The 23,869-nt window shown below is 44.7% G+C and overlaps 2 protein-coding genes across 2 annotated transcripts in view; one reads left to right on the top strand and one right to left on the bottom strand.

Moving 5' to 3' along the window:
- The first annotated feature begins 6,077 nt into the window (after positions 1–6,077).
- On the top strand, positions 6,078–9,899 carry clul1 (clusterin-like 1 (retinal)). The gene is made up of 8 exons (XM_076296062.1): positions 6,078–6,183; positions 6,485–6,633; positions 7,020–7,190; positions 7,428–7,857; positions 7,980–8,102; positions 8,372–8,586; positions 9,246–9,424; positions 9,734–9,899. Exons 1-8 carry the CDS (start codon positions 6,081–6,083, stop codon positions 9,747–9,749), a joined length of 1,386 nt encoding a protein of 461 aa, XP_076152177.1. The 5' UTR covers positions 6,078–6,080; the 3' UTR covers positions 9,750–9,899.
- A 650-nt stretch (positions 9,900–10,549) lies between these two features.
- The window catches only part of yes1 (YES proto-oncogene 1, Src family tyrosine kinase), a 35,612-nt gene continuing 22,292 nt past the window's right edge, over positions 10,550–23,869 (bottom strand). The window contains exons 5-12 of the mRNA XM_076295411.1: positions 23,564–23,667; positions 23,167–23,316; positions 22,030–22,185; positions 21,032–21,211; positions 19,351–19,427; positions 17,130–17,283; positions 16,295–16,426; positions 10,550–13,416 (exon numbers count right to left, since the gene is read on the bottom strand). Coding sequence (XP_076151526.1) covers positions 13,208–13,416; positions 16,295–16,426; positions 17,130–17,283; positions 19,351–19,427; positions 21,032–21,211; positions 22,030–22,185; positions 23,167–23,316; positions 23,564–23,667 — 1,162 coding nt within the window. The 3' untranslated portion in view covers positions 10,550–13,207. The remainder of the gene's footprint in view (positions 13,417–16,294; positions 16,427–17,129; positions 17,284–19,350; positions 19,428–21,031; positions 21,212–22,029; positions 22,186–23,166; positions 23,317–23,563; positions 23,668–23,869) is intronic.

Genomic DNA, 23,869 nt, shown 5'->3' on the forward strand with positions numbered 1-23,869 from the left:
GTTGTGAATACTAAGCCCTGATTAAGACCTTTGAGTTAGGTCGAAACATGTTGGCTTTATAATATGAAGTAGCCAGTTACAAGAAAGGCTTTTTAAAATTATCCACATCCCTTCTTCGCTGTCACCATATTTGGAGTGCCTGGATTGATATCTTTCTTATAATGTATCTAACTGTTGAACAGCAACAAAAAATAACTTCTGTCAACTATAACATCTCACAAAGTATAAAGAAGACGTCACACCTTGATAAGTTACACTGCAGGTGCTGCTAGCTATTTCACAAAGTGCAGCTAAGTATGAAAAAGAAAAATAGTGCAACTGCAACACAGATCCAAACTGACCAAAACATCAGCTCATCAATAAACTGGTTGGCGTTCGTAAGCGAGCACTGTTGCGCTAAACGACAACATCAACAACATATCCCTGGCTGTGTGTGGAGCCAAGGCTTCCTGTGGTTTAGAATGAAACAAGGCACATTGCCATCTCTGAGAGTATCTTCAAATCCAGCCCTGGCCTCAGTAATCTCATAGGCCATACTAACCAGCAAAGGACAGAAATTTCACACACTTATTGTTTAATAGGTTACCATGTTCTATCACATACTTGCATATATTTAACTCATGCAATACACTTTACAAGTGACAGCACACTGTCAAAACGTCAAGGCAATCAAGAATCAGTCGTGAAGATATATTTCATCCTATTAGGTTGATGTTTCAGCCATGGATTGAATATCCTTTCAGACCTAATTCAGAGGAGATGCTGTGCCCACTCATGATGTGGTCTTTTGTGGTTTACCTTTACATGAGTCTGGCACAGGTATGCAGCGCTGAAGATAAGCCAGTTATAAAAAACAGGTGGGAATGGGGTTAGCTGAGCCCAGGCCTGGCTAGGCTCTTGGCTGTTTCTGATTAGCAGGCCGAGACGACTATTTTCTGGGTCAAGGCTTTGAGAAAAGGGCACATTTTAATGAGCTGGGGGTCACTAATAAGAAACTGAAGGGGAATGTGTGCATTGCTGTCCATCTTCTACCGATGATGGCAAAAAACCCACAAAATTATAATCCTCCTCATTTGCATCCCGATGTGTTTTAGTGTGTCATGAGGTTCATGTGCTGCTTACAAATACACACACACACACACGCACACACATAGCGAGAGAGAGAGAGAGAAATATTGGTTATTTTATTTGGTGTGACCAGTACAACACAACACAGCATCCACATATTCACAAAGAGCCTGTTATGTTTCACACTGTGCCAATAGTCACATAAATAAATAAGTATGTATGTTAACCACAACACACGCACATACACATACACACACACACACACACACATTTAATTCATTTTGATAGATGTTTCAGAAATCCTCCCTGTTTCAAAACTTTCCTTTAAATAACTGATGAGGGATGTAAAATGCAGCTCGTCCTATTCACCTCCACAAGCCCACTATTAAAAGTGTAGTCCACAATTCCGATGAAAGGGTGTTTTGAGTACAACAGCCAAATAAATTACACTCATTCTTTCTGTGCTGCTGAAACGTGTTGATTGGCTGAATTTGTTTATGAGTTGGTCTGAGTCTGTGTTTGTTTACACTTTACAGAACTATACAGTGTGTAAACCGACAGTTGGAGGACTGTGAAGAGAATACCACTGAATTTGACAGAATATCAAAGGAGTCTGAATCACAGACTACTTTCATGGGTGGAAGTGACTAGTTTGACTCCCATGCATCTCTCAGTATAGCAAGCTGGATGACACAATACGCGGTATGCATATGAACATAAAAAGCGTCTTTTGGGAATTCCAAGCTCAGTGACATCTGGCAGCATTTGGTTAAATTCTAATTCTGTTAATCCCTTTTACTGAGGGCAACATATTCAGGATCAGGATCTAGGAGAGATGTGTCGTTCCTTTTGTTTCTGTGATTCAACCTCCTTTGCCTTGGCCCTTTGAAAAGTACACAGGAAAGGTTACAGTGACACCAGGATCATATAGTAAGACCATGTATTTCTGATCTCACCTGTAGGCCTATACATTAAACGGTGTAATTCTGATGGTTGGAAAGCATGGTCTTTCACAATTCATTTCAACTGTTTCAACTGAACCTCAAAGTTTCCAATGACCAAATGCATGCTCTAAATTAACCCTGATAGTATTTGAAAAAATAGGAGCTCCTCATGCCTAATTACACATGTAAACACATGAGGATAAAACACTTTTCTTAACTTCATGTCTGACCAAGTTTAGGGCTCACTTATTAAAGCTGTACTCTTTATCTTCGAGGGCCAGATGGGGTTGCCATTGTCTGTTAGACAAGAAGGTACAAATCTCTCATGGAAGTAATTTATCTCACATTAACTGGTGGAATATGGGGCGGTTTATTTTAAACAGACTCGAGATGCATTTCATAGTGAAAATTAGATCACTGATCAAGATTTTCACTTAAAATTAGATCATAAATATACACCAGAATGCACATGGAAAGCCAGACATTAATGCACAACAGCTGTCCAAAGTATGTAGCCTGTCAAAGCTTAGTGACTGATGCTGAAATAGGCATCTAGCAATTCCTGTGCAGTTTCTGTGTACCTCAATGTATTCCTTCTAGGCTTTTGTGAGGATGTGCTCTAAATACCTTCTAACTGCATACATAACACAATGGTCCAGTGGCCAAACCTTATTTTTCTTTTGCAAAACTGTTGGGGACTTAAGGGTTATGTGTTACATAAACCCATGTGAATGATGAAATAGTCTTAGGAGAGTACTCAACGAACCTGAACATACTCACAGTATAGTGTAGGCTGCGATATGCACAATATTCGCCTTAAGGGAATGCAGAACAAATGTGTGTTTGACAGTTGACTGCTGGATTAGCAGAGAAAATACTCTAATTGGATCACCTCTGGCTGTACAGCGCATAAATAGAACTCTCCAGGTAAAGATAAACAACGCACTCAGCCTCCACAGAGCATTCCAACACAAGGAGTCCCACCCTGCCTCTGGTGAGTGAAGCAATAGATTATATATGATTCCAATTCATTTAAACATTGCCTTTATCCTTAAGCTAGATGTAATTTACACCTGATAGTTTGTCGTTTGTTTGTCTTTTTGTCAAAGACTTGGTCTGATGTTGTGTTTTCGTAGGCAGATTATAGATCCTAGTCATTATACTTCAATTCTTATAATTTCCTTTTAGTTTGATGGTTTTCTTTTTTATGGCTCACATTATGCCCAGGTTTCTCTTAATCAGAACTTTTTATCAACAAACTGAAAAGTTGTTTTGACATTTGTCATTCTTTGAACATTTCTCAAACCATACTGTGATGGCAGAGTTTTTACCAGCACAAGAGTGAAATTAACAATTAAATGAATTCATTTGTTAAAATGTGAGCTACTTGTCATAACATGGCAGAAATCAATGTAACAACTTGAAGGCACTAAATAAACAAATGAATCATTGAATATAAGTACATTTGACGAGAAAGACAATGAAACAAAGGAAACAAGCAAGAATTCAATGCATATCATATGGCAAAACAGATAGGACATATCTTACTGTAGGCAAAACAGATAGGACATATCTTACTGTAGGCAAAACAGATAGGACATATCTTACTGTAGGCAAAACAGATAGGACATATCTTACTGTAGGCAAAACAGATAGGACATATCTTACTGTAGGCAAAACAGATAGGACATATCTTACTGTAGGCAAAACAGATAGGACATATCTTACTGTAGGCAAAACAGATAGGACATATCTTACTGTAGGCAAAACAGATAGGACATATCTTACTGTAGGCAAAACAGATAGGACATATCTTACTGTAGGCAAAACAGATAGGACATATCTTACTGCAGGCAAAACAGATAGGACATATCTTACTGTAGGCAAAACAGATAGGACATATCTTACTGTAGGCAAAACAGATAGGACATATCTTACTGTAGGCAAAACAGATAGGACATATCTTACTGTAGGCAAAACAGATAGGACATATCTTACTGTAGGCAAAACAGATAGGACATATCTTACTGTAGGCAAAACAGATAGGACATATCTTACTGTAGGCAAAACAGATAGGACATATCTTACTGTAGGCAAAACAGATAGGACATATCTTACTGTAGGCAAAACAGATAGGACATATCTTACTGTAGGCAAAACAGATAGGACATATCTTACTGTAGGCAAAACAGATAGGACATATCTTACTGTAGGCAAAACAGATAGGACATATCTTACTGTAGGCAAAACAGATAGGACATATCTTACTGTAGGCAAAACAGATAGGACATATCTTACTGTAGGCAAAACAGATAGGACATATCTTACTGTAGGCAAAACAGATAGGACATATCTTACTGTAGGCAAAACAGATAGGACATATCTTACTGTAGGCAAAACAGATAGGACATATCTTACTGTAGGCAAAACAGATATAAACAGACAGTGCACACTGATGTCCATTGAAACAGTGTCTACATGTGTGTCTAGTTATGTATCACACAGTTTATCTTCTTAATAACTTAAGCAGTGTGGGCAGGATAAAATAACAAGTCCCTCTCTCAACCTGTTAACTCAGCATTGTGTAACTTGCTAAAACTGGGTCACCCTCACCAGTGGTGCTCTGGGGAGCTAAACAACACATCCCCATTTAACAGTGGCACTTTCTTTTTCTTTGATGATGTCAGGAGGAAACAGCTTGGTCATGCTCGCCTTTGCCTTGAACTTTCCCAATGTGCTAAGGGCTTTAAAATGACTCACCACACTGCAACATTTGGCCTGGCCTGGACACAAGGCTGGACAGTTGGAGGCAAATGCGCCACAGAGCCCCACAAAGCTGTTTACCCCTGGCGTTACTTCTCACACACTTGACCACATGTGCCCCCTGCTTAGGCTACAGTTATTGTCATGTGGTATGCCCCCTTTATCCCAGTTACATCAGCACTGCGCTGTGCACAGGGATAAAGCCGAGTATTCACAGGGCCACCTGAAGCTAACGTGGACAATAACTAAGTGTAACATTGGCCCTGGCATTTAACACTCTAAAAACAAAAGGTCCAACTAGAGGTGGATGGAAGACAAAAACAAATAAATAGCAGATATCTCAGGAGTGTTCCTGTCTGCTGATTGACTGTGCTTTTCAGGACGCACCATACTTTCACAGTCCAATTCCTATCTTTGTTTCAAATCTGTGGCGCATACCTGCTTTTAATCTCACGGCCAGATCTTTCCCGGAATACTAGAGCAGAAAAAGAAAATAAAGGATGAAGACATTCAGTCAATAAAGAGACAGAGCAGCATTTTAACTAAACTCTTAACTAAACTTAAAGTTGTTTCAGTCAAACTTCAACTTGTTTTAAAGGAACCGTATGTAAGATTGTGGCCAAAACTGGTACTGCAATCACTTTCAAATTACTGTAGAGCGGTGTATCCTCTCCCCCTCCCCCCTGACTGGCAGAGCTGGCAACCCAGATGCTGAAACACTACTAACTTTGTGATTAGTAGATAGGTGGAAAGTGGCGCATCAGGCCAAAACACAACATGACAACATCAACATTAGTTGAGGGCTGCAACTTCACTTTTTAAATTACAATATCCTGTTACTGTTGTCAGTGATATAAGTATTTGAAATGAACATGATTTCTTAATATATAGTGACATATCAGGGCCATTTTATGATTAATTGAAATACATTTCTTACATACGGTTCCTTTAACTGTTGATAACCTAGTCCTAGGCGTTCCACCTAGTGGTTAGTTCCCTTATTGTACTTCTGAAGTTGAGCTCATTATGGAAAACTAGCCTGACTATCTTCAGGGCTTAATTCAGAGCTGTGATCTGTGTGTGTGCATGTGTTTAAGTGTTTGCATTCCTGTCTGTTTGGAAATCTCAAGCACACATGGGCTACTGTACATTACTCATTAAACTTTTCACAAATATTTTTGAGGTAAAAAAAATGGCAAAACTAATGATAAGCTAGGATTACTTTTTCAAATACATTTCACACAGGGTTGTCTGTTTGTCCATTTCTAGTGTTTTAAAGGACGTTTGAGAAGCAGACTAACGAAGATGAGGGCACTTGCTGTGTCTCTTGTCCTGCTGGCCTCTCTGGGGGTCCTCCACTGTGCTCGGGAGGGGTCCACAGTGGGCATCTCAGAGGAGACCCTGAAGCGTGAGTACCCACTGACCTGTAACCTGTGACCTATATGCAATACTGTGAAGTGCTGATGATGTACAAGTCTAAGCAACTTTGGTGTGAATCAGAATCTGTTTTTTTTTTCAGAATTCTTTCCATCTATGAATTTTTTCCCTTTCTCTTATAATGTTGTTTTGCTGCAATAATATTTCACATGGAAGTAGATTAAGAAGGGAAAGTAGCAAACAAACAAATGTGAAATAACCATTAAGGAACAATAAATAATGAAAGTAAAAAGTCAAAAATATCTTTGTGTCATTCTATGCCCACCTCTCAGAGCTGTCCGTGGAGGGAGAGAGGTATGTGGATGAGGCAGTGAGGAAGGCGTTATATGGGGTCAAGCAGATGAAGGACATCATGGCCAAGAATGAGGAGAAGCACGAACACCTCATGAAGTCCCTCAAGCACACCAACGACAAGAAGAAGGTTAGGGATACAACTCAGTTGATATAGTATAAGTACATGATTATATAAGTATAAGTATAAGTATATATACTTTTTTGATCCCGTGAGGGAAATTTGGTCTCTGCATTTAACCCAATCGGTGAATTAGTGAAACACAAACAGCACACAGTGAACACACAGTGAGGTGAAGCACACACTAATCCCGGCGCAGTGAGCTGCCTGCTACAACACTATCTGCAAGGCTGACTGAGCTTTTAGAATTCATCCCACATGAGCATGTTAATAAGCTCTGTTCCGAAGCCTTCGTTTCAACTATATTTCACTTTTTTCTCTCGCCCTTGAATAAAATACAGTCTCAGGATTTTTTCTGGGGTGGGTTTTACAACATTAACCAATTCTACCACCAGGGGGCAGAAGAGCTTGTTGATGAGATGGAGCACAAGCTGGGGGAGATGGAGAAGCAGTGCCGGGACTCTGTACAGACCTTCTGGGAAGAATGTCGGCCCTGCCTGGAGGACGCCTGCAAAGCCTTCTACACCTCAACCTGTCGCCGCAGTTTCTCGGCCTTTGCCAACAGGGTACTTGGCCATGCCACACCATACTCGTAGCTGTATTATCCAGCTATTCAATGCAATAAATCATTTATATTGTGGGCACTGGTCTCCTGACTCACTCTGAATGTCTCTCTCTCTCCCTCCTTCTCTCTCTGCTTCTATATAATCTCTCTCTTTTCCTGTGTATCTCTCTCTCCCTCCTTCTCTCTCTGCTTCTATATAATCTCTCTCTTTTCCTGTGTATCTCTCTAAATCCTGCAGGTGGGGAACTTCTTCCACAGAGTGACCACGCGTTACAACCCCCGCGACTCTGAGCAGCAGCTGGGACAGAACCAGACGGTCGAGGGCTCGGAGCAGGACGTGGTGCGCATCGAGGACTCCTTCAGCTCGCTGCTCTCCAAGGTGGGCACTCTGGTGGGCCGCTGCGTCGTGCTGACCTCGCGCATGCAACAGAGGCTGGACAGCACCCTCCGCAGGACCTTTGACCCCGAGCTCCAGGTCAGGGAGGCGGAGATCGTCCTCCCGTCCCCTGACGAGGACCTGGACTCGGGCTTCCTGAAGGGTGTGGGCCTGGAGGAGGTGATGGAGTCCTTCTTCGACTTTGGCCGCAGCGTGGTGGAGGAGTTTGGGGCCGTGCTCACGCAGGTGTTTGATGACATCAGTGATGCAGTGGAGGAGGAGAGAAAGAGAGGTGAGCTTTGGCTCTCCAGATGCCACGCCCGGAGGACTGCCCCCCTGATTTTCTCGAACAGATGTTGGGTGTAATTGATGTGATTGAATGTCTGTCTGTCTGTCTGTGTGTCTGTGTGGCAGAGAAGGAGCTGTTCCCGCGCTTCCTGCAGAACAGGAAGCTCTGCAGAGCTCTCCGGAGGCAGTCCTCTGAGTGCTGGCAGCTGCAGCACAAGTGTGAGTCCTGCCAGGGCTCCGTGCTGTCAGGTAATGCAAACACAAGCTACAGAAACACACACACACACACACACACACACACACATACACACACACACACACACACACACACACACACACACACACACACACTACTAAGGAATTATCCCCCTCATATTGGCATGGACACTACTGTTTTTTCTGCCATTACCCTCTCAGTCCTGCATGCATGCTAACACCAGTTCTCTATGTGTGTGTGTGTGTGTGTGTGTGTGTGTGTGTGTGTGTGTGTGTTTGTGTGTGTGTGTGTACTTGTTTAGACTGCCCTAATGTCAGGGAGCTGCACATTGAGCTTGGTGAGGCATCCGAGCTGCTGGAGGTGTCCAAGCAGCAGTACGAGGAGGTGCTGGACATTGTGCAGCGCCACACGGATGACACGGTCAGCTGGCTCAGCAACATGGCCACTGAGTTTGACTGGGTGGCAGAGCTGGCCAACAACAACAGCGCCCCAGAGAACATCTTCAGCATCACTACGGTGAGAGAGAGAGAGAGAGAGAGAGAGAGAGAGAGAGAGAGAGAGAGAGCGAGAGAGAGAGAGAGAGAGAGAGAGAGAGAGAGAGCAGGCATGACACACATAGAAGGAGATGGGAAATGAGGAAAACTCTGCTTGTTCTCTTTGCATTCACTTGCAGATGATTCTGAGTTCTTGCTGCCATGAACACAAATAAAATAAACTTGTAAAGGAACGCAACATTAGACAGTTCCCAGATGGGGAAACACGAGTAGGAAGATAGTCCAACATGCTCATGAGTATAAGTATAAGTATATATACTCTTTTGATCCCGTGAGGGAAATTTGGTCTCTCCATTTATCCCAATCCGTGAATTAGTGAAACACACACAGCACACAGTGTACACACAGTGAGATGAAGCACACACTAATCCCGGCACAGTGAGCTGCCTGCATCAACAGCGGCGCTCGGGGAGAAGTGAGGGGTTAGGTGCTCAAGGGCACTTCAACTGTGCCTACTGGTCGGGGTTCGAACCGGCCACCCTCCGGTTACACCCTCCGAAGTGCTAACCAGTAGGCCACGGCTGCCAACGAGTGAACGAGAGTGTAGCCTACTTACTGTAATAACTGCCCCTGTGCTGTACCTAGTCTCAACTGTAAACGTCCACTATAACATCATCACAGGTGGAGACACACAATGGTGAGGGTGACAACGCACCAGGGGGCAACACCAAGGTGGAGGTGACCATCCTGAACTCCCCAAAGCTCACGCTTACAGTGCCAGGCGAGATGGGGCTGCAGGACCCTGCCTTCATCCAGTATGTGGCCGAGGAGGCTCTGGGCCTTTACAAGCAGAGGGCCAGGTGAGAGCCACTCACATTCTTCAGCTACACTTCCATTTGAAACGAAACGTTTTAAAGTCAGTTTGACAGAAGACAGGAGCATTGGAGATGGTTGGACCCGAGGGCTGAACGTGATAGAGGATGACAATGTGTATTTTACTCTACTCTAGCAGACGCTTGTGTACCAAAAGTGCTTTTCCATGCCATGCATATTCCTTTGCAGACCATCACTGTCTTGCTCTGGAAGTTGACGCTTACTATTGTATTTTGTATGAGCACAGACCGTAGACTACATTGAGCTACATGCAGCTTCCTTTAATCTCACCACAGGCACGAGGACGACTGAGGAGGACAAGGTGGGCGGAGGATTTCTGCAGTGCCCTTTCCTAGGGCACACTGAACTGGAAAGAATGTAGGAATACATTTTAGAAAATGTAAAACGCATTTTCCTAGACTTTATGTGTTAATGGAAAGAAGTTATTTTCCATATTCAGTGTCCCTTATTTGTTGATCATTTGTTTTGATGTCATGGAAAGAATGAATGAATTCATGTTGGAGAATATAAACTACATTTTCCTAGCTAACATTTTCCTAGACTTTATGTGTTAACGGCAATAAATTATTTTCCCTATTCAGTGTGACACTCATTTGTTTAATGTTGATTTTGATGTCATACAGTGAACCGTGTTGGCCCCGGCTGTGGTGCGACTGGCTGGGGCACCTGCACCGTACGCCGGTGACGCGGGTTCGATTCCCGCCCCGTGGTCCTTTCTGGGTCCCACCCTGACTCTCTCTCCCACTCGCTTCCTGTCATTCTTCACTGTCCTGTCATTAAATATATATTATATATATATATTTATTTATATATACAGTGAACCGTGTTGTACCCTTCAGAATAAATGTGGCTCCATTATCCTGACCTGTGATGGTGCTTTCAGTCGAACATGCACGAATGGTCTGATGTGGAACAGGACACCCGGACATCAGTATATTATCAGTTCCCCTTCATATCGGTCAAGAGCCAGCGTCTCGTTCCCTCATTAGGGGAACCATGGTTACCCCGTAACCTAGACGTTACCACCACCCAGTGTTCTAACCTGTGCTATATATGGACAGAAAGGAAAAGTCAACAACCAACCAAGCAGGTAAAAGCATTACATAAAAGTTTATTATTTGTCACTGTACAATTTCTTCAGATTAGTAAGTGTAGCCATCTTACTCTCCAAGCTTGACTCCCAGGGCTCTATGTTCCAGCACCTTCCACTCCATTATTTTGAGAGATCTAAAAAACAAAGAATTTAACACCGTAGCCCTTTTGAAAATGGGATTATGTCTGGGAAACATGGATGGTAGAAGAACAAAGAGGGCTGATATATGGATCTCTACTAAGATGACATTTCAGCCCTCCCTGAAGACTAAAGTGTCACAGTACAGTCAGACAAAAAAAAATAAAAATCAAATCCTCCCTCAGTAGGAAAAGTGGTAAATTGGGTTATTTTGACCAAAATGGTGAGACTTGCCCAGTGCATCTCCCATAGGCATCACAGGCTCTGTCTACAGAGACTACAGCACAACACATGTTCCAGTACAGGTAGTAAAAACCTACAGAAAATCCATCTTTGTTCCTTCCGGCAATCCACCTCATACAACTCCACTTTCAACAATGCGTACAGTGCACAGACACAGGAGCTGAACACAAGATGTGACTTGACTCATCCAACTTGAAAACATACCACAGCATTACATAAAAACAAGGAGTACATTTGACATTGGGGAAGCCATTTCACAGGTCTGCAACAATGCGACAAAGGCAAGTTCCAACACTCTCTCATAACCTTCTTGCAACCTAGTCACAGATAAAACTTCACAATAGAGAAGCCATTTGTAATCCTAAAAGCAGTAACTAAGCTGTAAGATACAGTATGTTGAAAACTGGTGGTAGACATACTCTAGATGTTGCAGATACTTTTACTTTGCTGATGATGGCAATGAAATCAGGGTGGAATGTGATAGGACAAGGCTGAGGATGTTTCTACCATGATCTGTGCTTGTTTATGAGCAATGAGCTATCCTAGGTGACACAGACCAACTTGAAGTGGGAGTGCAAATGTTTTGTGGCGGAAGCTTTAAGATGAGCTGAGGGCAAACCTACTGGGCTGGGCAACAGCACTGGGCATGTGGTCAACCCCCACTCTCCTATGAACACTGAAGGGTTGGATATGTCTCATCGTTTTGAGATGGGACCAGAGGAACCATATTTAAATTTACTTTTGGCAAATTACATTGAAAACACTGTTTATGGACACTTTTCAAACATTTGTTAAAAAAAATGAGTGTGTTCGATAAGCCCATGACCACACTCTCAGCGATGACACAAAATGGAGGCATTGGGCAACTGGTAAGTACAGAGTCAAGAACATACTAGAAAGATGCAGTGAAATGCAGAAGGACCATGATACTTTCAACGCGTTGGCATCTTCCTACTGTATTGTTGACTCCTCATTGGTCAATTATGTAAATTAACTAAGAATTTAGTGTCATTCAGTTATATGTAACCGGAGATATTAGCTGCAGAATACAATTATACCAAAACAAAATGTCAAAAAAAAAAAAAAGTAAAAATTTGAAAACACATTTTCTGCACAGCCCTTCAACAGCTTTTCTATGTTATGATTCAAGTTGTCATAAAAATCATGAATATTCTTTTTTTTTTTAAATCTGAGAAAGAAAAATCATACAACTTTCTTTTTCTTAAAAATTCACTCATGACTTGCCACCAGTGTAGAAAAAGCAAACACATACAGACACGCAACACTAAATCGCTGCACCTCTATCCCATTGATCACCCTTTTAAAAATCAAATGCATATGCTCTCAAAAACCCATGTCCCACAGTTTATTCAGAATACATTCAAAATGGCTACTGTCCTCACTTGTTCCTTGATTCATTCGACACTTCATCTTTGTCCCTCTCACACATTATTTCACACACCAGTCGCAAGGACATGATCTCCCATGATCTACCACAGTTATTGGTCACTTGATAAAACTCACTATTGAAACTAAACAGAAGAGAAAGGGAGAAAAAAATTAAATCAACTGAAATGACTACATGACACTGATATTAACCTCGATCTGTCATCTTGTTCATTAATAAAAAAAAAAGATTTTACTATTGTGGAGAAGAAAATACAAAAAATTTGAAACTGAAATAAAGTTTCTATGAAGTAGGAAATAAAGTTTCATAAAAAGTAAGTGTACTTTTGTGCAATTGTGAACCAGCCATTGCTTTTTGTTTCAGAACCCCACACCCTAGTCTACAGCAGACTAATGTTGATAACCACACAATGCGCTGCTTAGTATGACATGGGACAGAGAGAGAGTTGGCTGATCAAAAGGTATCGAACACAGAGCTTCCTCTCTACAAAACATATTTATCCTCACTCCATCCAAAAACTGCAATGAAATGAATGGTCAGGTGCAACAGACCCTAACTGTACTATGGATAGAGTACAAGGACACCCCTGACAATGACTTTATCCACATGAAACACAAACAAAAATAAAACAAAACCAAACAAAATAAATCTCCCAAAATTCAAGGACAGGTTAAGTTTTTGGGGGCTGGGGAGGGGGGAGGGGGGGTCTCTGAAGGAGGAAATGTACCACAGCGTCTCAGTGGTTTGGGACCCTGGCTCACGCTACTTGTCTCTATGAACAAGGGGGGGGCTGGCATCACTGCACCAAGCCGCTCTCTCTCTCCTCCATGTTTGGGGTGGTGGTGGTGTCCCCTGCGCTGGGCGCTATTACAGGTTGTCCCCGGGCTGGTACTGCGGCTCGGTGGCCGTGAAGTAGTCCTCCAGGAAGGACTGGAGGTAGTCGAAGGTGGGCCGCTCGTCCGCATCCTTCTTCCAGCAGTTCCGCATCATCTCGTGCAGGGACTCGGGGCAGCCCTGCGGGCAGGGCATCCGGTAGCCACGCTCCACCTGCTCCAGCACCTCCCGGTTCACCATGCCTACGGCACACACAAACACACACACACACTCCCTTAGATTACAGCACAGCAAGCTCACAGTGGCATTTCATCTGGAAGTTCTTTTGGCCACAACTGTCCATCATGTGCTGCTTACATGCTGCCTGTCCTGTAATGTCTTATACGCTCGGTCCTGTTACTATGCCTACCTTGAATTGAGTCGGGGATAAACAGTTATTTCAAGTTTGGGTTTGATTTGGCTTTAGTCAGTTGAATTTCATTAGAACCTGCAGGAGTGAAAATGGAGCCGAGTGCTAGCCTTTAGAGACTATCAAACATAGCGGAGCCTAATAGTGGCGCCTCAGTGACGGACTGCTGGCCCCAGAGTGGACACATTAATGACCAGCTCGCTTTAGCCACAACCAAAGCCCAACCTCCAGCAGAGTGTGTGCACCAAGCCCTTCCCAAGAAAAGACATTCTGCTTTAGTCATCCACAACATCCGCTCTTCGCATCTTCCCAGCTTACAGTGCCATGAGAGACCATCCCCAAAGGGCGCGCAGGAGAGGAAATGAGTGGGAGGGAGACAGAAGTAAGTAAGAGAGATTTAAGAAAGAAACGACACGAGGGACAAGAAGAGGAAAAACAGAGAGAGACAGAGGGAGAGAGAGATCTTGGATGCATATGAATGTGCCATTTATGTTGGATGCATATGAAATGTGCCATTTTGTACTCCAAGCAGATTTTCTGTGGTTTAAATGTTCGACTTTGGCAATGCAAAGATATTTGTCATGCTAATAAAGCTTACATGAATTGAATTGGAGAGAGAGAGAGACAGAGACAGAGAGAGAGAGAGACTGAGGTGACACAAGGAGAGGTGTTTAAGACCATGTGTGTCTGTTCATTACATGTCCACGGGGCCAGTGTGTCCACCCGCTCTCTTTGCCCAAACCGCCCACACACACAGGTGTGAAATTTAACTGGCTCGAGGAAGAGCGTTGGTAATAACTAAAGCCAAGTGGGCTCGTTAGGAGGCAAACATCATCTACGGCGCAGGTCTGGGGTGCCTCTGGCACCTCTCTAAGGACGGCGACATGGCGGCCACAGATGGCAGTAAACAAGCCGGTGCCCACCGGCCCTGGCCTCTGCCAGCCAGATGGTCCCGTTCAGAGTGTGCCATTGTAGGAGTGCCCCATGGTTTAATGACACTCTGAGCACCGCCACAATAGGCCAGCAGGGGGCCCCACAGACAAGAAGAAGGGGGGGGGGGGGGACACAGCAGGGGAGCAACAGATAGAAGGTGGCTAAGAGAGAGAGAGACCGAGAGAGGGAGAGAGAGAGAGAGAGAATGAGGAGGGGGAGCATAAGAAAGAAGTGAAGAGTGGGGCGAGAGAAGTAAAAGGTCTAGAGAAAATAGGGGAGAATTGGAGATTTCGCTATCAACATTGTACCATGAATGTCAAGATGTGTTAGCTCTGCAGTTGGCAAGTTTGACAGATTGAGGGGACTTCAGATTGAGGGGAGCCAAAATGTTTAATGTTTACAACTCGCATGCCCCTTCCCCACTACCACAGAGCACCCGCTCATCGAATTTGTGCTCCAATGCCCACCAGACTACACCAGATCTCACACAGCCCTCCTCTGATTGGACCAGAAGAACAGGGAGATGTGGATTTTTGCAAAACAAATAACAGGCTTTAGATGGAGGTAGAAGTGCAGGTTTTTTTCTAAAACAGGCTGATTTATGTTGTTCTGTCAGAGCATAGTGTCAGTTTCAGTAAATATGATGAAAAAAATCTTGCCAACTGCAGCTTTAATACAGGGGTGGTGAACATGCGGCTCGTGAGCAGCATGCAGCTCTTCTCTTGTGTGGCTCTCCACTGCTCAAATATGTTCTCACTTCTCCTTGGACTTAAGAGTGTTTTTTATTTTTGAAATATGTTTCAGATAAATCAAAATGCATTTCATTATTTGACAATACAGCCAATAGTTAGGCTACCAATTATTAGATTAAAATAATGTTACAGTCATGTGATGGATAGGAATCTAGTCCCAAAAGAAACATGAGCAGACGCATACTAAGCTAAGCGCAAATCAAAGAACACAGGGCATTCAGAAGGAGGATTTGTCATTTTTGTAGCGTGTCTGTAAAAATAACACCATTAAAAAAATCTGCTCTACACGTTAGTTTGGTTACTTGGTATGCCAGACTTAAATGATGCATAAAGCTTCAAACCTGAAAATTTCCCAAGAGTTTTCCAAAAGACACTGACCTTCGCAAGTACAAGTTAAAGGTAGGCTATTTAAATGTCAGTCAGAGAAGCAGATTCGTTTTCTTTTTCTACATTTTCATTTAGAAAATTACCTGAACACGGTCACGTTGGCATCTTATCAGTTGTTATATTGGAGCATCACTCTTGCTAATAAGTCAGTCAGTGAGGGGGAATTTGTGATGTGTCTCAGGTATTTTTGCTACTACTCGTTCCTGAAAATGATCATTTGTAGCATCTGCCAAGTGTCTCACTCTAAATGGAAAAGAGAAGAGCTATAAATTGTAGCCGATATCTCATTAGGCGTAGGCCTATCAGTCACTGTTGCTGTTGTAGGCCTAGTGTGGGCATCTTTTTTGTTGTGTGGCTCTTTTAAGAGGTGTGGAATTTTTTTTGGCTCGTCATGCTGGACTGGTTAGCCACCTCTGTTTTAATAGGTAGTTTGGGAAGGCAGAGTGGTCTGATTTAAACCCATCAGCCATGCTATGAATTTTACGTCCTGTTGACAGGTGTTGACTCCTAACAGAGATTAATTGCATACTTGTCATTCAATGTCATTAAACATGTCATTTCATGACCTACATGTAGAAAGGCCAGCTGTCTCATCAAGCTGACCATCTGACAGGACTACGCTACCCAGAAGCCACTCACCTGGGTATGGCACTCTGCCCTTGGTCACCAGCTCCGTCAGCAGGATGCCAAAGGACCAGACGTCTGACTTGATGGTGAAGCGACCGTACAGGGCGGCCTCAGGGGCCGTCCACTTGATGGGGAATTTGGCTCCTGTGAGAGGCGAGAGATTAGGGTGTGATTTCTTAGTGTTCACTGGCCGCAACGTCCAGTAATACAGAAGGATCAGAGAGCTCAACAGCTACACTAAGATATGGTAACAACGATAGCTTCATGATAGTATTTTTTGGTTGCTACATTTTATATTTTGGACATATAAAAATGATAAACAAAAATGAAGCAAAAAATAATTGCATCAGGGTATAAAAGGCTATGAGAAAGCCTTTTCTGGCAACCCTTGTTCTGTTTGTGTACCCAAACAACAACAATACAAACACTACTAACTCGAGCACTATATTTTGCAAGAATTTTAAAAATGATTTGAAATATATTGACAGAAACAGAAAATGCAGAGAGCAGTAGCCACATAAATACTACTTGTCCTTTTCAAAATGTAATACATCAAATCTCCAGCAGGTGTCAGCAGAATTCGACGCTAAATAGAACGAGTGGGAGAAGGAGTGAGCCAAGACTCTCCCTAACACACTAACATGGCAACGTACTGCAATACTAGCATCAAACAACTCTTATTCAACAATATAGTGGTTTAGCCCATGTGTTTTTGTGAAGTTTGCTCCACGGGGAATGAGAGTGAGTGTGTGTGTCAGTGTGTGTGTGTGTGTGTGTGTGTGTGTATATATATACGTGTGTCATGCATGTGCGTGTCCTAACATGACATCATGAGCTTGGAGGTAACCTTGTCTGGCGGTGTATTCATTGTCTTCGATCAGTCTGGCCAGGCCAAAGTCAGCGATCTTGCACACGAGGTTGTCCCCGACGAGGATATTAGCTGCCCGCAGGTCTCTGTGGATGTAGTTCATCCTCTCGATGAAAGCCATGCCGTCTGCAATCTGCAACAGAAGGAGGCCAGTCGTTAGGACCTCAGCCTGCCAGCCTTCATTAGTGGAGGCAAGCTAAACCCTCTGCCCAGTCTTAAAATGGTATTGCCAGGATCTACTATTGATATCCTCTGGGTTGTTCAATGAGTATCAGTTTACTGGGCAATTACAGATGACATTTATGCAATATACTGATGACATTAATATCAGACAACATAAATAAATGTCAGTACAACTTTGTAATGAAAGAAAAATGTAATTTGTAAGTGGTGAGGAGTATAATTCAATTCTCAAGAGGAACAATCACTTCTCTGGGAAATACTATCCATGCTAAAAGAAGCCATGCAGTTGTTGGTTCAGCTAGTGAACACACTCTTTAGATCAACCTGACTTACACCTGTTTAGTCTCCAGAAATCAGATAGAGTGTGCTTCAATTGTCTCTATGAAAAAATAGCCTTAAAGACTGGCCAGCCAGCCCATTGGTTCTTTGTGTAACTCTTATTACTTATCAAAAGTAATCCATATGGAGCATATGTAGCTTGTGAACACGAGCGGAGAGCCGTTGTTTGTAGTGCATTTTTGAGAGTACACAGCAAAATCTGCAGGCAGTTTGGGAGCAGTGGCCTGGCCTGCCCCCATCCCCATCCCCATCCCCTCACGCCTTCATCTATGCCTGCTCCATTTCATTCCATTAATGGCTTAAAGAGTGCTGACAATTAGCCTGAGCAGGTGCTTAAACACTCGGCTGTGGGATAAACCTCAGGGACAGGGCCACTCAGACACGGCACTCCCTGCCAAGCCCCAGACGCACTGCATAACACTGCTGAACACTGCTGAACACTGCAGAACACTGCAGAACACTGCTGAACACTGCAGAACACTGCAGAACACTGCTGGACACTGCATAACACTGCTGAACACTGCTGAACACTGCTGAACACTGCTGAACACTGCTGAACACTGCTGAACACTGCTGAACACTGCAGAACACTGCTGAACACTGCTGAACACTGCTGAACACTGCTGAACACTGCTGAACACTGCTGAACACTGCTGAACACTGCAGAACACTGCAGAACACTGCAGAACACTGCTGAACACTGCACTGGACTGGACTGGACTGGACTGGACTGCACTGGACTGGACTGGACTGGACTGGACTGGACTGGACTGGACTGGACTGGACTGGACTGGACTGGACTGCCAGGAATTCTCAATGAGTGGCTGGTGAGGAGACAAAAACAAAAAGAAGAAAAGAAAAAACAAAACACCACAACAAAACGGAACTGTGACGGTGACACGTTTTTAGCTAAGCACTCAATTATGCATCTTTCCAGCAGAAAGATTACGCAAATGGTGGTGGTGGTGGTGGTGGTGGGGGGGGGGGGGGTTAGGGAGGCTTCAAACTGTTGACTAAATTTGTACAAGGAGGACTGAGAGCCGAGTTGGCGCTCGGCTCAGTTAGATGACGGGGGCTCAGTGTGGAAGATGCACGGCGGAAGGAGCGGGGGGGGGGGGGGTGGCAGGAGAGGACCGCTTAGAGAGCACCTCACAGAAGCAGTTCGACACATTAAGGGGGAAGTGGCCTTGAAGGAGCGCCAGTTAAGTGCTCCAAAGCATTACACACAGAAAGGAGGACAAGAGCGCTGTGGAGAGTGCTCAGGGGAGGGGGCAGGAAATGTGTGTGAGAGAAGGAGGGAGAGGACTAGTGGGAGGAGCAGAGAGAGAGAGAGAGGGAAGGGGACAGGCTGAGACATGAAAGGAGGGAAAGGTAAAAGCCCAAGATGCACCACTTTGGATTCTTTTTTTTTTTTTTTTTAAGAAATGAGGAGAGACAAGGAGGAGAAGCTAACAAAAAGAATCTTGTGAAGTTCAATCTCACCTTGCTCTCACCTTGCTCTACTAAAGAAATGTCACGTGCAATGATGCAGACACTTCTAACGATCACATGGGACATGGCGCAGGCACACACACACACACGCACACACACACACACACACACACACACACACACACACAGTCATACCCACCCACACAGACACAAACATTAGCCTCAAGGCTTGCTGTTGCTGTCCTACCTGTGCGGCCAAGTCCACCAGCTGAGGCAGCTTTAGATATTTGCCCTCTCCCTCCTTCAAGAAGTCCAGCAGACTCCCTGCACAACACATAATCACACACCATTAGAAGCAAAGACTCACAATAATATGGACATCCTTTTCACGATCAGCTCAGATGGGGTGAGGCATATGGAGTTTTCCCCCACATGGGCCCATTTTAATTGTTTTTCCAACCCATGCGTGCAAGTTTGGTTTTGGCGCTAGGGAGAGACTACCATGTGTGTTGAGAGGAATGTGACTGCTGACATTACAGCAGACAGAGCTTATTTCCCACCGAGGCATAGTTCCCAGGAGCCTTAAAGGACAAGCATGGGACTGTAAACTTAACCCCTATCTGCTACAAATGGCAGCAAATGGTCGCTCACAACAGACAATAATTTCCACATGTGTTTAAGTACTGTTACAAAAGACAGAAGAGACATTTATTGGAAACGACCACAAATTCCTCACTTGAATTCCTACAAATGCATTTGTAAAGTGATACCATAGACGAGAAATACAAAGTATGTGTGCTGTGCATTTTTGGCTTAAAACATACTTGATTTTCTCTAGTGAATTCCTCTAACACTTTGATCTGTGGTGAAACTGACCTGAGAGGCCTGCTGACCACATTCATGCTACTCTATGGCCCCTAGTATCTATGTGATGTGAGATGTGAGGTGCAGAGTTATCACAGTTACAAGCTGAAGAGGTGTTAAGTGTACAGAGGAAGTGTTAGGACATCTTAAAGGCACAGAGCGTGGTTCGGCTGTTGTTTGAAGACGTCAAGCACAATCTTAATTTCACAAACATCCCCAAAAGATTGCTTTTGATCTGCAAAAGCATAAAAAAGTGGCCTTCTAAAGTAGCGACTTCAGAAGAATGTAACCAATCATTGTCAAAGGCAGGTGCTAATCAAATTCATGGAAGCATCACATGACTGGTTGGAAAGGCCAAGAAGGGAGGAGGGGGGGAAGGGAAGGGTCGTGCGGAGTGTCCTCCAGCTGACTTAATTAGCAGATCTCCCATACTGTACTGATGCATGTCAAATGTACTCTCGCATACACCCTTTATAAACAGACAAACTGCACATGTGGCCGATGTGTATGCAGTGTTGCTTCTATCTGGTTCTAAACATCACACTATAGATCACATGATACAGAAAAGGAACAGAGTTGTTTAGGAGACAGGCCCTGATCTATTCGACGTGTAAAAGATAGAGGAGTTGTGTCTGTTGGTGTCGTGTCTGTTGGGTGTCGTGTCTGTTGGTGTCGTGTCGTGTCTGTTGGGTGTCGTGTCGTGTCTGTTGGGTGTCGTGTCGTGTCTGTTGGGTGTCGTGTCGTGTCTGTTGGGTGTCGTGTCGTGTCTGTTGGGTGTCGTGTCTGTTGGGTGTCGTGTCTGTTGGGTGTCGTGTCTGTTGGGTGTCGTGTCTGTTGGGTGTCGTGTCTGTTGGGTGTCGTGTCTGTTGGGTGTCGTGTCTGTTGGGTGTCGCGTCTGTTGGGTGTCGCGTCTGTTGGGTGTCGCGTCTGTTGGGTGTCGCGTCTGTTGGGTGTCGCGTCTGTTGGGTGTCGCGTCTGTTGGGTGTCGCGTCTGTTGGGTGTCGGTCTGTTGGGTGTCGTGTCTGTTGGTGTCGTGTGCTATGCTCAGGGGATGTGCGGCGCACCTTTGCCCATGTACTCGGTGACGATGTAGATGGGCTCCTCGGACACCACGGCGTAGAGGGGCACCAGCTTGTCGTGCCGCAGCTTCTTCATGATCTGGGCCTCCTGCAGGAAGGCCTCTGGGGACATGGTGCCCGGCTTCAGGGTCTTAATGGCCACCTTGGTTGTGCCGTTCCAGGTGCCTGCACAGATTTAGATTTTAGATTACAGGATTCCCATCAGGTTAAGATGCAGATGTACTGTACAGGGTGAGGTGCAGAGAGACTGATCACATGGCATGGGATACGGGATGGGACCAGTTCTATAGTGAGTAGAGAGAGCAGTGCTTGAATACTAAATACAACATTTCTAAGTAGACTGTATGAATCACCATGTAAAAAAAAATTAAGAAGCAATGTAAAAATACAAAATAAACAAACACAGACAATAAACAAAGGCAAAATAAAAGCACACATTTGTCCATCAGGTCCACCAAAACCCTCCTGGAGGAGTGGAGGAGTGCAGTGCTGGCCTTGCGTAAGCGTAGGTGCTGGCAGGTCGGGGCGTGCAGCTTCAGGCTCTTTGAAGAGCGTGATGAAAGGGGGGCAGGGCGCTCGGCGTGCCACATTAGCTAGCAGCGAGCCCCGAGCGCCAGTATCTGAACCTGCAATTACCCGCCGGGGGAAGCCAGGCCGAGTGACATGAGAAGCGTGCCAGCACGCACAAGCACAAGCTGCCTGGGGAGACTGCGTTTGGTTGTTTGTTTATAAGTGGAAGCTTGGCTGTCACCTGGATTGGACCATGTTTATGTGTGTTTGTGTTAGCATGTGTGTGTGTGTTGCTAGCAGCGCAGCTTGGCTAATTTGCGTGCTAAGGAGGAGCTGTTGGTGCTGATGAGTTTGCCCATGCATGTGGCATGTGTGTGTGTCTGTGTACGCACATTTCTTGGAGCACTGCTTGGCGTGCTAAGGAGAATCTTTTGATGCTAATGTGTGTGTGTGTGCGTGCCGGGGGCTCTTACCCATCCACACCTCTCCGAAGCAGCCCTGTCCCAGCTTGACCTCCAGCCGCAAGGACTCCCGCGGGATCTCCCAGGCGTCCTTGGCCAGGCCCTGGGTCTGGGGCTTCACTGTCGGACATACACTTGTCAGCCTGTGGCACAGGCCATCGGCATGCTCTGACCGAAGGGAACAGAGAGAGAGAGAGAGAGAGAGAGAGAGAGAGAGAAGAAGGGAGAGAGCAATTGCAGGAGCGAGGGAGAAAGAGAGAGAAAAATGTTGAGTAATAGTGGCACTTAAGTAAATGAGATCTAAATGATAATTTCAGTTCCAAATGAATTGTTCGACTTGGCAAGCATGCTGGGGAAAGAGAAGCTGAAAAAGATCTGCATAAATCACAAACAAACAAATTTAGCCAATGGACTTCCCCATCACTAGCCTTGGGCCTCACACAATCCAAGACTATAATTTTGTTAATTACAATGTTTGTAGGCGTGTATGTCAGAGAGCCGGCTGTCCCACTGGTCATTCCTATGCAGCTAGCGCTGGGATAATAACAGGAGCTAGTTCTGTGGGGGGATGGGTGTGATTTCAGTTACACAAGATATGCAAACAGCAGGCATTAACGCATGGCTGGAGAAAAATAAAGCCCTCCAGAGAGGAGTCAAGGTGTCTGAAATAATGACAAGAAATCTCATGTAGCTCTAGGCCATGAAAGCCCTCCCATGAAAGGCCTCTCTCGACAGAGCACCATGTCGGATGGAGCTGAGCACATGTGGGGCCGCTGATTAGGTGGCGTGCTTTGGGCTCACCCCTCATTCACACATGAAAGCTCAGAGGCAGAGTCGGACTTCGCTGAGCCCCATTAAGAGGAGTTCAAACGGCTCGTCAGATGCCTGCTGTGGCATTCTTCATTCGACTCGCCTCTCAGCAGATGTGGGGCACCTGTTCCTGCTACTCCGAGAGATGCGTCACCCCTCACTGGAAAGACTGGGGTCTGCCTCCACTGTGTGTGTGTGTGTGTGTGTGTGTGTGTGTGTGTGTGTAGCGACAACAAAGCATTTCCCTGTGAAATCCTCTTAATAGGTACTGAACGTCAGGCCAATATGACTGTCTGTAACTGCAGTATGTAAAAGCCTAGAGTGTGTGGTGTGCTGTACCAGTATAATGCTTCACGAGTTTCTGTAGTGTGTCAAACTGGGCTCTGGTAGTGATGTAGTAGCCTCCGTTGTCCAGCTTGCGGATCTTGTAGTGTTTCACATTGTCCCCCTTCACCTCGTCCCAGTCCCGTATGGACAGCGAAAACGCTCCTAAGGGCGAGAACGGAAAAGGTCTCTCATAAAAACACATGACTTTAGCAAAATATCCACTCACGGAAAAATACTAAATATATTTAGGATACCAATTTTATTTAAAGATATAACATATAAATACACTAACATATAACAGGTAAATACACTGTAGACAGTGCAACATGTACTGAATGTGTGTATGCGCGCGTGATGTGAGGTGATGCATCAGTGGTGTGAAAATGGGCAGCAGGTGTAACTTTCTCACCTTTCGTCGTCTCGCTCTCTCGCGCCAGGAAAGTGCCTCTCTGGTTCCCAGGGACTAGGAGCAGTCTCTCGGCGTCTTTGCGGCCCATCTTCCCAAAGTACCATCTGTGGAGGCATCAGAAGCAGGCCAAAGGGTGAGCACTAGCTTCAGCCTTAGCCATACGCCTCTAGTGACCGCTAACTGCACCGACTCACGGCTTAAGAGTCTTGAGAGGTGGCAGTCTGGCTAACTAACCAGAGGTCGGACGGCTGACAAGTGTGTTTGTGTGTGTGTGTGTGTGTGTGTGTGTGTGTGTGTAGATGTGTC

This window comes from Alosa pseudoharengus, unplaced genomic scaffold (genome assembly GCF_046254945.1).
Source record: "Alosa pseudoharengus isolate Yale_2024_CS ecotype anadromous, Long Island Sound unplaced genomic scaffold, YU_APseudo_1.1 YU_APseudo_1.1_scf_2, whole genome shotgun sequence".
NCBI classification, from domain to species: Eukaryota; Metazoa; Chordata; class Actinopteri; order Clupeiformes; family Clupeidae; genus Alosa; species Alosa pseudoharengus.